At 36.8% G+C, this 14030-nt stretch overlaps 1 protein-coding gene across 3 annotated transcripts in view; it reads right to left on the bottom strand.

Moving 5' to 3' along the window:
- Positions 1-1176: 1176 nt before the first annotated feature.
- The window catches only part of RPAP2 (RNA polymerase II associated protein 2), a 32690-nt gene continuing 19836 nt past the window's right edge, over positions 1177-14030 (bottom strand). Inside the window, exons 12-13 of one of the 3 annotated variants that reach the window (XR_007627703.1) lie at positions 3493-3715; positions 1177-2991 (exon numbers count right to left, since the gene is read on the bottom strand). Coding sequence is in view for 2 of the 3 variants with exons in the window: in XM_050306600.1 (XP_050162557.1) it covers positions 3580-3715 (136 nt within the window). In the remaining variant the exon portion in view is untranslated. Of the gene's footprint in view, positions 2992-3406; positions 3716-14030 lie in introns of those variants that run through there. The other 2 variants (XM_050306600.1, XM_050306599.1) reach the window with 2 other exon arrangements.

Raw genomic sequence — 14030 nt, 5'->3', positions numbered from 1 at the left:
AGTGAAGGGTTCTGCACTAGGAAATTCAGTATTACAGAGGGCAGTGCTTACACTGACAGTATTTTCAAGACTGTGAACTGAACTTTGGTGTGCAAATAGACACAAATGCCTTTTTGCCAGCCTCTTTGGCCAGCATAAAGACTACTTTGAATAACATTGAAAAAATGTGACTTTATATGTGGTTGTTCTCTTCCTGAGATTACTTCATTACAGCTACAGAAAACTTGGTAAGGAATCCATACCTGTGCTATGCAGGGATTGTGTCACACATTCCTCCTTTGATGTGGAGAAGCTGCAACAGCATGAAGCAGGCTCTGCTTCAAGCTTTAAACTAAACTGTTCTGTTCTTTACTTAATCCATTATATATGTCAGGAAAAAAAAAATCACTGTAGAAACCTGGTTTTCCCCAATTAAAAGAAACATCACACTACATTTGCCCTGCTTATGCCCCATCTACCCTAAGGCCCAGATCCATAATGTCCCTACACAAGTTGGTCTCAGCAGCTCACGAGTCAGTCACAAAAATGTAGCGTGTATGAGATAAGGCAGAAACCACCACTGACCTGAGCGTCAACTGCCCTCATCCGCTCAGCTGAGAAGCAAAGACAGTAAGCACAGCAACAGGGCCACAAGGCAACAATCTCCTGCAAACAGAAGCAGGATGAGAAGTGGGGGAACGACACCAAAATGGACTGAGTTAAGAAAGAGTGACATCTGTTAAACGACGGATAGTTGAGACAGAAATTAGCTTTAAGCTCAAAAATGATGTCTGGTTTTGAACATTTCTGTGCAGCTAAGCTGCTACTAGACATGCTCATAAGAAAACTACACAAATGAACTTGATTTTTGGTACTTGAGTTGTCATCTTTACATACCAGTTAAAGCTGACAGTATGAAAGATCCTTTTCAGATGAGTCTACAGCCTTTCTCCCTAGTAATGGGCATATATGCATACTGTCTCCATTTATTTATATGTGTGTTACTCATGCCTAAGGGAGATAAAATCATTAAAGGTAAGTGAACAATATTCCTTCAGGGCATTTCCAGCATACTACAGAAGTCTTTTTCTGGCCTCGTGGAAGGAGAAAGGTTTTTCTGTTCTGTTAGGGCAAGGAAAAGAACGGGGGAGCTCACTACACAGAAGCTGAAGGAGAGATACAAAAATTCTGAAAGTTTATTTTTTTGAGCTGTTGAGGCAGACAGTAAAAGCAGCTACACTGAACTCTGAGAAAGAGGTCTTTGAGCATGCAACCTATTCATTCTTATTACAAGATCATACATTTCCTACACAGTAGGTGCTGAAGACCAAGCCTAAAAATAACTAAAAAAAAAAAAAATCACACCACTAAACTGACAGGAAGTGTAAAAATTTTCCAGATGTGAGCTATCACATGTAATATAACACAGTCATATTCCTGGTATAAGTATGTTTGTAATGCCTTCTAGGTATGCTCAGTATAACAAGACTGTTCTGAGGCAATCTTTGTGTCTCAAGGTAAATGTGCATGGAACAGGACAACAGCTTGCTCATCCACAGTGAAGTACTAGCTAAAAATAGAAATATATTTAACTTCTAAAATCAGAAGCAAACAGATACAAAACCAAGGTTTAAGTTCTACTCACAGTATCATACCTATTACTCAGTCTTCTACAGAAGTTTATCTTCTGGTGAGGTTTTGACCCCTCTTTCCGTATATATCAAGTAAACTTTTTCCATCATGGCCCAAAACCAACGTACCTTCTATCCAGTAACTCTCATGTATTTTATATCAGACACGCTCTGATCGCAATGGGTAATTTTTTCCTGTTGCATACTTAGAAAAATGTATAGCTGTAACTCTGCATTAAAGGTCATTCACATTCTAAATTGTTGCTTTTACAACATATACTGAACATAACTTCTCAGAACAAGGTAAGTTAGGAAAAGTCAAGCATCTCCTAAATAAAGTCGACTGCACAATGACGCTTCCAGGGAAAAGCTGCATGGGTTTCTGTGCATTTATCCTGAACATATGAAGGAACAACACAGCATTACATTAATTAAGTGTAGAGTTCCCTTGTGATGTCCAATTACAGGAACTAAACAAAGGAACAAACTCTTTTTCAAATGGAGTGGCTGTGGAGCAGCCCTGGTAGGTCTGGCTTCAGCTGTAACCAGTGCTGGCCTTTGCTGCAGACTCAGAACTGTCAGTTACAACTTTCTTCTCACGTCTCTCAAAGGACAGTGTCCTATGAACTGAGAACTATGCAGTGAACCATATTATGGAGGCATTAAGAATTACTAGTGGACTAGTTTTAAATTGCAATTTATAATCAGTTAGTGCCAGAAGCAAGCCCAAAGACACTCAGTCTAAACAACACAACTCTTTGAAATGAAATAACTACTGAAAGCCAAAAATTTTTAGTTATTAAAATATATTTTAAAGTCCAAATTATTAACAATTAGAGTCTGTTAAAAAATAACTTTTACGTAAGTTCAAAGACATCCCCCCCCCTTTTCTAGAAGCAGCAAGAGAAACAGGCTATAACTCAGACATCTTTGTGTACTGTCACAGTCATTCTTAAAGTTACTGCTCCATGCACTGGGGCAACCAGAAAAATGTCAGCAGCACTGTTCTTAACACTCCAGGCTAATATTCTTCCCCTCAGCCACTCTCTTTCCCTAATTCCTGTAGACAAACTGAAAGTTTCCAAGCTAAGAAAAAAAACAAATCCAAATTCCTTTCTACTGCTTTTAACACTCGGTTGTCAGACGATCCACATGGTAACTTCTCTTCGTGCATACCCTGAACAACTGCTGTTAAAGGCAGCTTTTCCACAAGACTTCAAAATTCTCACCCGTGGAAAGGAAATGAAAAAGTAGAAGTGCAAGTAGTACAATTCATACTAAACTATATTTTTCATTTTAAAAAAGTTCCAAAAATTGAAGGTGTTCTTATATTCTCTGTGCAGCTATTTCAGGTGGTAGATGTTAAGATGATCATGTTATTCTGTGGGGAACAAAGGATTGAGATCACTCATGTTAATACATTAATTACTTTAATGTTATAAACTCTATTTTCATTGAATCAGTTGAATACGATCAATATAAATAAGGTATTTGGTCTACATTTTTTGGCCTACCCAGAATGCAATGTTGCCTCATTAAGCAAAAAATACATATCTCTTGGCTCCATTTTATATCACAGAGACTGAACAGAACAATTTAATTGTAATAATTAAAAAACCCTGCTGAGCCTTGGCTGTTGTAGCCACACAGAATTTCTTTTTTTTTTTTTTTAAATAAATTGTAGTAAAAATTCCTCTCAAAATTGCAGTAAACCACTATATATTATCAAAAGATTAATGTGATAAGTAAGCAGCTGGCATTTACTGTAAGTGACAAAATGATGACACTCATTTCCATACCATATATATTCCTTTACTTTAAAATGTGCTTCATACATTTTCTACTCTGGCTGATACAATCTGTAGTTACTGTGCATACTTACAAAATGCTGAATAATAAAACCCCAGTATTAACTGGCTTGGTTTTATGACACACAAAGTAGCTTAAAATTGACTGACCATTCAGGTCGTCAGTCCATTCTAAATATTCTTGTTAAACTTTCCAAATCTTCATTTTTGAAATGCAGTTCTTCCAGCAGCGTGGTCAGGAACTGTGTGTACATTGGGCTTGCCTGAGGATTCTTGAGTGGAGTAGTTTCTGACAATCTGGAAAAAAACCACACGTATTTCATACAGAAGAGCAATTTTTCAGTGTCTGATGTAAAAAACCAAAGCTTGTGTGTCCAAACAACTGTACTGAAGAAAAGCAGTGTATACTGTCACACTTGATTCATTACAGTAAGACCGTACGTGTTATATAAAATGTGATCCACACCAAAATATGATTTTTTATTAAGATGTAGTGAAACAAAAAAAACCTAATTAGAAAAAAAGAAGTGAGTAGTTTGTATGCCTCTAATTGGTTGTATATTGATGTTATTTAATGCAGATAAACAAAATTCAGAACAAACAAAGTGTAAAACATTATGCAACTACACATAAAAAAGGAAAGATCTCGGTCATTATCTTCTTCTTTACCAAAAATCTCCTAAACACTCATAGAGTAAAAGCTGTATACTTCTTTGCATGAGTAAAATATAAAAGACCTATAAAATTCTGTTTAAAATGACCAAGAATAATATTTACAGTCATGCCCTGTCAAAGTTCATAAAGACTTTCAAGAAGGTCATTTCCTCGGCTGATTTTCCCCTGCTCTGTGTGCCATAAACCACAACTCAAGAGTAGCAAATCCTTTTGCTTTGTGCCAAGGTTTCTTCAAACACAGAGAAGCCTCCCCTAGAGGCATTTTGGATTATTATGAATTTTACTTGATGCACATGGGCACGAGACATCAACTAAATCCTCAAACCAAGGAACAATTTGAGTGAGTAATCGGAGCGATGTGATTTCTTGGTTCTGACAGTTTGTGTGTTCAAGCAGTGAAATGGAGAGCTCGGGCAGTTCTACCCGAGCTGGCAGAACAGAGCCCCTGCTCACGGGCTGCAGGTTGGTTTTTGCATTCTGACACTTTATCAGCGGGGAAGCAGAGGAAGTGCTGATAGAGGATCAGAGTAACCATTTCAGAGTGTTAGTCTGGAGACAAGGATAGTGAGAGAAAGACCCAGAGATGCATTATTGCTGGTCGCCAGTTCACCCTTCTCAGAATTAAGTAGGCTGTATATGAGAAAAGACTGGTGGCAGGAACAGTCGTGACTTCCTGAGTGCTGGTGCCAGGCAGCTGCAGCATTGTCAGCCACTCTCTTGGCAATGATGTAGATTTAGATGCATTTTTATCTGAATTTTCTTACTCCTGCCATGGGCTTATGAGGATGTTAACAAGGATGTTATTTTTCAAAAAGAGCAGAAAACTTGTGCAGCTTTATGTAATACTCTAAAACTAAAATCTTTATACAATGAAGCTCACACACTTTTTTTTGAAACTGCAGTTTATAATATTACATAGTTTCATGAATTACAAACATATCCTAAAGGTCAAACCGTGTTTAAGACACTGTTTAAAGAATAGCTACTGTAGCTCACACCAAGAAAGAAAGAAAAAGGTATTGCTATTGTTAGAGAAATTGCCAGGCATTAAATATTGAGGAAGGGAAGTTAAAAAAAGAAAAGACATTTTAGCTGTGGATCAATTTTTTCCTTACCTGAGCTTTGTTTAAAAACTAATTAAGTCACTAATTATCTCATAAGCAAGAGACTAAATCAACAAGTAATTTCAGAAAGGTGCAAGTTTCTAGCAATTTGTTAAAAATTTGCATCTTGATGGGACATGTTAAAAATTATGAATATATGTACAAACACTTTAATCTTGGAAAACTATGTCTTTTTGGCCTAACTTGTAATTTGAAAAGCAGTTACTGTTGAGTGCTATTCTACTTTTAAGTGGCTGTTGGAGCAGAAGCAGAAGCTTTTGTCTGCAAAAGGAGCGAGCACAAGTTGCTAATTTGCATTAAGAGGTAAGTCACATGCTCTGAGTAACACTGGTCCAATGTATATTTGAGGTGCTGCACAACAGAGCATCGAGGGGCTATTCAACTGAACCAAACCTTAATTGTATGCAAGGCAGAACAGCATTTGGGATCGGTATCTCCAAGTCACTGACAGCTACTACGGCCCTATCTCTGAAGAAACTATCACGACTAATTCAATTTAATGATACACAAGATTTCAGTTCAAAGATCGTGGAATTCCCTTGAAACTTTGCAGCATCTTCAAAAGACATAGAATATAAACAGGAAATGGGATACTATGGACCACACTAAAAACAACTACTGGCTTTGGTAACAATGAAAAGAAAAATATAAATTTTGCTTTTCTGTTACTTCTTTCACATATTGCAACATTCATCTGGAACAAGCTTTTGTGAACAAAGTCAAATAAAAATAAGAAAAGCTAAAAGATTAAGTGATTTTAAAATAACCACCTACAGAATTACACAAACATAAATGTTACAGTCCAAAATCATACACCCATTCTTCAAAGGCTCGCCTTCAGTATACCCGTTAAAAGGAAATGTTCATGCTCAGATCATGGAAAAGTAGTATATCAGAGTTGATGAAAGTGTCGTTTCCTGCACACCCACTTACACCATATGGTAAACAGGTATTTGTAAAGTTTAAAAAGTGTTAAAAATGTCAAACTATATATGATTGATAAAATTTGTATTTGCTGGCTATTCCACATATGTTACATGTTCAAGAAAAAAGCCACAAAGGTGAAATTCATGTGAAGACCAAGCAATTATCATCAAGCTATTAAATGACATCTGGCTACCGCAAAATGTTTACATAGTTTCAGTGCTTCAACTCAAGACCCAAGCTTTCTGTGAATTACTTGCCTAACAAAAACATTTGACAAGTATATTTTTAAGACCATCATAACCAGGATGACTGGTAACTACTCTTCCAACAGAATGATGGAGTTGAACAATGAAGGATCACGAAGTTTCCTGAACACTTGTTTCAGAACACGGAAATGAAAGAGGATCTGGCAGCAAATACAGGCAGCAATTTTTTCCCCTTCCCCAACAAAAACACACACACAGAGGCACAGATTACTTCATATGTGCTACAAGGGTGCCAACAAGCCTCTGACTGAGGTGCCATCAACAGACTCTTGCTACAGGTCCCTACCTGAAAGGAAGTCCAATGCATTTTTTGGTCTGTGTGGACATTACAAATCAGACTATGGCTATGAGCAATCTGTTCCTCTCACCCTGTGCAAGCATTTCAGCTGAAGATCTGGTAACATGTACATGAACACTTAACAAAAAGTGCTTACAAGCCTCCACCATCATTTCAGGTGATTCACCACAGCTACTGAAGGGCCTGGGAGATCAATTAGCCATTCCAGCCATGTGCCACCAGCACAACTCTAAAGTACTTTTGCTCCACTGCTGTGACAAAGTCACGTCACGCTGCTGACAAGGACCGAGCCAGGAGAAACAGATGACAAAACCAAACTGTGCAGGAGACACACTGGGGAGTGCCAGGGATCATTACCTGACAGTACTGCAACAAAGCATTAAACAGAATCCTATCTGAATAGAAAAACTCTTTATACTAAAAGTCTGCCAATATTCAGACACAAATGAAAAGCATTTTAATGGAAACTCAACATCAAAGTGTGTTGCTGGGATTTGGTAAGGACTGACCAGCAATCCCAAGCTTCTTTTGTGTGTGTGATCAAATGGCTCTGAAAGCAGAGCAGCTGACTGAAGTCTAAGTCTGTAATTCAAAAGCAGGGAATAGCACCATCATGTGGGTCACAGATAATGGAAGTTAGTTGGGAAGTCTGTCAAATTTCTCTTCTAAACTCACACTTGCATGGCTATTATGAGTCAATTCCAGATTTGAAAAAACAAAGTCATGAACGTAGGACAGCCCATCTTTGTGAATAATTAATTGATACTTAGAAGGATTAAGTTAAAAGGCCATCAACCCACAGAATTTCCAGCTTTCCCCCCTCTACAGATTTTTTTATGAACATTTGTATTACCTAAATATCAACTGTTTTTCAGATTTACCATTAATATACTCTTCTTCCCAGCTCTGTATCTACCATTTTGAGTTGAAATCACTAGGGAAATTGTCTCCAATTGCTTCTACAAGGTATAAAGCAATTGTTTTGTTTAAGACAAATGGCTAGACAGAGTCAATACAACACGTGTTACACATCAGCAATAAAACTCATTGAAAGAGATGTGCACTGCTCATAGACCATCTGCCTGTATGCAAACTGTAGTGCTGCCATGTATCAATCACTTAGAACAGTGCTTCATTTGATGGGGTGGACTCAAACACTTGCTGTGTCGATCCATTTCATGAATCCCTGCCCAAAGGCACTCAGACGTTTTGACAAAGGCAAAGCATCACTGTAATTTTGGATGTTCTTTACAATACACTGACTGCCACTTAAGGGTCTCTCACTTCCAGTATCTCACTGGATACAGTAGGTTTGTCTAGAGACAGCAATTTTGTTAGGAACGTATCTTAAATCACAGCAGGATTTCCACAGACCTTAAAGCAAGATGCATCCCTCAGGCCAGAGTTACCATCAGACAGAAGGCTGATTTGAAGCATGTGAGCGTAGCTGTAAGTGAAAGATTCAATACTAGGGAGCTTAAAAAATTATAAACTTTGTTATAATTAAGTGATTACAATCCCTTTGTTTTTAACACATGTTCAGAAATTAGAAAACATGACAGCTTCAACTTAGCAGTTACGTTCACAGTTTCAGTGAAAAAACCCCACTTGTTTCTAATAACTTTAGTTTGAGCATCACTGAAAAATCTCAACATTAAAAACCCCCAAACTGTTAAAAGCAAAAGACTGTCTCTAGAGTGAACATTTTCCATTAGAACACATTAATATTTGACAGACAATCTTGAACTGGAAGCATCTAACTTACAAACAAGATGCAGAAGTATTTAAATATATCTTAGGAATGAAGTTTTTTAAATTAAACTATGCTAGGACTGAAAAAGAGTAATTATGATTAGTATCATTTGCAACTCTGAAATTTAAGCAGCCTCTAATCTGGGGCCTTTTGTTACCATATCCAGTGGGTCAAAGAGGAAACCAGTATTTGGGGGCAGTTTTCTTTAATCTCCCCCAATTTATTCCTGTGTTATATTCTCTTAATAAAAGATAAACCACTCTAAAGTCCATGGTGTTGAATGGTAACTAGTGGCAGAAATAAACAGGCAATTTTCTTATTGAGATAAAAAAGCCACTTCCGGTCTAGTTTTAAATATAGCCTGAAGATCCTATTCTCATCATAAAGACAAGAATTTTGTAACTGAAGTGCAACTTATGTTTTATTTATTATTTAACTTCCTTTCATTATTGTGTACTGACTTGTCCACAGAATCCAGCACAGGCACTTTAATTCTCTGATGGCAACAGATACTAAATTATTCATAGTTTAAAATTTTTGTCCACTACACTTAAATCAATGCTAAAAACACTGATTCGAAATCAACGACTGGAATTCCTACATAATCCAAGTATATGGCAAAAATTAAGGTTCATTCAAAAGTTAACTTTGTTTCCACTATCTCAATTTTTTTTCTATGCAGCTTCTACAAGTCCATTCAATAAAAATGATCTTTGACACATTTATGCACATACTTACACAAAATACAAATTTTCTTCATTTAAAGTTCACTTTCCACACACATTTTTCATATACGTGGTGTCCAGACACAAGTTAGCTTCCAAATGGGGCCAAAACTTTACTTGTGGTGTAGCCAGATGGTACAACTAACAGTAAAAGGAAAGCATTCCTACAGTAACAGGGGTTTATCTATTTGATTGGAGTGCTTGCTAACAACTAAAAAAGAGACAATAACTTGCTTTTTGCAAGCTATTTGCATGAATAGCAGGATATACTGTTTATGCCACTTTCTTCCTCTCCCTGGAAGTTACGGATTACTCCATCAGCTGCCAGCTGTTATTTGTAACAGCCAGCTGTGTAACTACAAAGATCCTGCAATGAAAAGGTTTTATAATAATGTTGCACTGATACAAGAAGATACAGAAAAGGAAAAAAAAAATCAATTAAATTGTCCTCAAAATATTAAGTTGTGTAAGATAAATGACCCTTGACTTTCAATGCTGGACAAATACAAAACTTTCCCAAAAATAAAAAAGATTTCTATTTTCATCATTAGGTCAGTAATTAATTTTACAGGCAAAGTCTAATGCAAATGAACAACTCAAAATAAGTCTTAAATCAATAATGTGTTCAAGGAAACCATGGTGACACGTACATGGTGTGACAATTCAGTACAGCCACTTAATGCTATTTGTGTCAGATCTGTACATTGTCTACTTGAAGGCACCATGCCTTCAAATGCACACTATATACACAAATAACTACCAAAAAAATGGAAAATGTCTCAAAAATTAGATAAACATCTGAAACTTAATGTCACTCATCCTATTTTACCACAACATAATTAATTATATAATACAATTCTTCTCAGAAACTAGCAAATGGCATTTCTCACCACTCCCGTATTTCAGCTCCCTGTGAGTGACCAGTAGCACAAACACAACAGCAACAATTTCTGTTCAGCTGAGAGAAAATTTAGAACTCGATTGCTTTGTACAACTATTTTAGCCCCTGCAATTGCAAGCATCAATTTTTTTCCCCACACAGTATCGCTCCTATAATGTTCTTTCCAAGCAAGTGTCGTGACCTTATATATGCACACACCGAGCAAAGTCAGTTCCCTCGGCACTTGTCCAGGAAAGGAACTACACATTTCAGAACATTCAGCAGGTGGAAAATGACATCACATTCCCTGCAAGCACTTGCCAGCATTATGCTGAACCTGTAACACCAAGCAGTTGGCTTAAGTAGTTAGGGATCACTGTTTTTAACCCAGGCTTAGCCTGTCTAGTGAGACAGATGAGAGCCAACACTCCGGAAATATTTTGCTGTCATGCCAGTGACAAAAATTCCAGGACCCATGACTCCTTTAAAGTCCCAGTAATAATATGTAATGGCTCTATTTGCCTCCTGATATAGTGATATTTAGGAACTCTATTTTCAAATACTTATTTTTAAAGGACTACCAGGATGGCCATCAACAGAAATATCATCATATATGTCTGGTAAAAACCAATTATATGCCAAACAGCATTTCCAGATTTAACAGTGCATTAGAAAGACCTTGAGAGGACTAAGGAAGGACCAAAATCAGCTCCAAGACATCTATGGTTTCTTATCCAGAGTTCTCTTCCACAAAATTTAGCTGGATCAGACTCTGTTTCACCATTTTGTATTAACAGATATGACTGCAGGATGATTTTCTAAAAAACAGATGGATTGTGGTACCCACATCTACATTCCCATATTCCAAATTATGACTACAACATGAGTTCACAGGCACAAAGGATTAGAGCACCTAAAACACTGCATCCCATTTAAAGCACTTGCATTCATGGAGAGATTTGTTCCAAGAAGTTTCAATTAAGCTTACTTATCATCATAATGCCAAGGCAAAAAAAGAGTTCAAAATTTGAACCCAGAAGAAATCACTATCAGCTGTTTCTCTCTAACAAATCTAAGTTTCTTAGGTACACATTTCAAGGACAGGCCTTGTTTAAAGAGCTCCATTTATTTGAAGTCTGTTTCCTGCTAACCAGCTGACAGATCAAAGGTACTTCTCAGTCCAATCATTTGTTCCCATTTTCCCCTCTTCTTTAACTTAGTCAAAATTTTAAATTTAGTATTTTAAAAATTTATTTTAAAGTTGATCCTTTCAGCCTTCTCAGTCTTCTTTTCCTTTTTTTTATGTTCCACAGAGTTGTCCCGTGACACTTCTCAAGTACTGGAATATATGCCACTGAAGTATTTAGTTACATGAAATTAAGGACAAGTAGAAGTCTCTGATTAAAGAATGCTAAAACGCAAGCTTCTGAGAGTCTGAACCTTTTAAGTATTTTGTAAAATACACACAGTTTTATAAATTATTGTCCATACAGAGTGGGACAATTTAATAGCTAAAAGATGCTTTTATATTCAAACACGGTACATTTTATGAATTAAACATTGTTTAATATACTTTCAGTTTTGCAAATGCTGAACTTTTTTGCTTCCACATGTGGGTATTCTATTCCTATCAATTCATTATCTCAGTGATATGTTAAAAAAATTAATTCAAAAAAGACAAAATAAAATATAGTGACCTACAATTAAAACAGCTACAATGCAATATGCTTAGGTAAATAATGTCAATCCTTGACTTTATACAATGCACTCACCTGTTTTCAGTTACCAGGGAAACAGTGATCGTAAAATTGATCATAGTTTGGTTTCACAAGTTTCTAACACTGTAACTTGATTACAGTCCAGTATACAGATCAAACACCTGGAACAATGCAGCTAAGTAAAGAGACATGCTAGGAATAGACTTGCTTCCACTGTGTCTAATTTTTTTTTATTCAGAAGTTAAACATAATGACCTCAATACTTCTCTACTTGCCTCTCCCAGTTTTGAAAACAAATGCCAGTGTGGTTTTGGATTTCTCAAAATGAGATTCTTAGAAATCCCCAAAAGTTACAGATTTTTAAGCATCTTTTCCCAGACATGTCAGCACACAGCAGGTTTAAAAAAACAAACAAACCAAAACAAAAAACCCCAAACCCTTTTCCAGTTTAATAGTTTGTTTTATTTCCAAATCTGTTATTGACTTGATGATTCCTAGTAAATCACTTTTCTACCCTCAATCTTACCGTATGAGTATAGTAACAGTGACTTGTGAAAGTACACTGACCTAAGCATTCTGCTGCTTTTAGGCATACATGGGATGAAGTTGGGAACAAATATGAAGAGCCAGATGAACCAAGTATTTGTTAACTTTTTAAAAACCCAAATACCTCATCTCAGAAACACTGAGTTTTATGATGAATGAAATCTATTCAGTGCGTTAAGATGTTCAGATGGACAGAGGGTGGAAGAGGGAGAGTGATCTGTGCACTTCTGTGGAATGTAGGCTGGAGGTGTGGTACACAAAATGAAACATGCTGAGATCTCAAGCCTCTAAACAGCCAAGCATCTGCACAGCTTTTGCACTGATGCTGGTTTTGCACTTAATAGTGTGTAACGTCCATATACACTTTGCAGTTCTGGACTAAGCTCCCACATACTAAAGAAGCAGAGGACTAAAGAGCTAAAGAAGAAGAGGACACACCATTCAGCCTACGAGAGGTACAACTATCTGCATGGAAGCAAACAAATTAATCCAGAATCCATGCTAAAAATTCTCCTGGTACAAAATACCTGAGGATCACATGCCAAGAAGCTGTAGTAGCCTTTCCAGTGATGTGCACCTCTACTTTTTTTTTTTTTGGTTCAGAAACAAGCCAAATTAGCATTGATTTTTGTCCTACAATGTTTCCTGTATGTCAAAACCACTGCTTACATGTCACATCCTCACTAATGCAGGCTGTTCCTTACAAAGTTAACTAACATCAAATTAAAACTCTGAATATAAAAGATGCAAGCGTGTGTCAAAGTCATGTTTTTCTTTTAACAGATGGGTAATGTTTCATGATAAAAAAATGTTTACATTGAATGTATTACGATTAATTATTAATAAGGAAGCAAGTATATTTTCATAGGGCTACAGCTTCAGCATTCAGTTGCAAAATGAACAGTTTGCTCAGTGGATGAAGTTAAAATATATTTACTTTAAAGCTAAATTTAGGGGAGCTGTTACCAGTGTGAGTTATTGATGTCTCACTGGCAGCATTACTTCAGAGTTGTCTATATTACTATTACTGCACTACTTATTCTGCACGATGACAGGACTTCCAATAAACAAAGCTGTGTTCACTGATTGTGGAAGGAGGAAAAATATGACATTACAATACAATTCTTCTAAACATAAACCTTTTAACAAAACAGCAGTTTAAAACAGTACTCTCTCTGGGCATTTTTTCCATCTGCTTGATCACAGTTGTGCCATAAAGTTCATAAAGGACATGAATTCCCACCGACCAGGTCAGCTCCCCAATGAGTCAAGATGATGAAGCAGACTTCCAAAATCTAGCATGCTACCTTTCAGAGGCTTCAAACACAAGTGGCAATAAAACTCTCACTTATTCACATGAAAGGCAAAAATGAAGTGGCAGAGGAAAGTACTTTCCCTACCACCATATTCTTAATTCACAAGTGTATTTGAAATGTAATCTTGCCAATGGTGACTAAAACAGAAGATCCAAAATGATGTTCCACATCTCTAGATTCTAACAAAAAAAGATTCATGAGAACACCAGCACGAGGGACAATTTATAGCTGGTGATGCACTTTGCACCCCAGCTCTGTGCGGTTGCAGATGTCAGTCTGAATGCCCACACATACAGCTGCTGGGAACTGGCAGATTTCTATCTCTTGGAGGGATTTCCAAGACACTTGGCAGAAAGCCATGACCTTGCTCTTCCCTTGCACTGG

Source organism: Myiozetetes cayanensis, unplaced genomic scaffold, assembly GCF_022539395.1.
Source record: "Myiozetetes cayanensis isolate MyiCay16 unplaced genomic scaffold, myiCay2020 scf12, whole genome shotgun sequence".
Taxonomy (NCBI): domain Eukaryota; kingdom Metazoa; phylum Chordata; class Aves; order Passeriformes; family Tyrannidae; genus Myiozetetes; species Myiozetetes cayanensis.
Note: the sequence above shows the minus strand (reverse complement) of the source record. Positions and strands in the feature narration are given on the sequence as shown.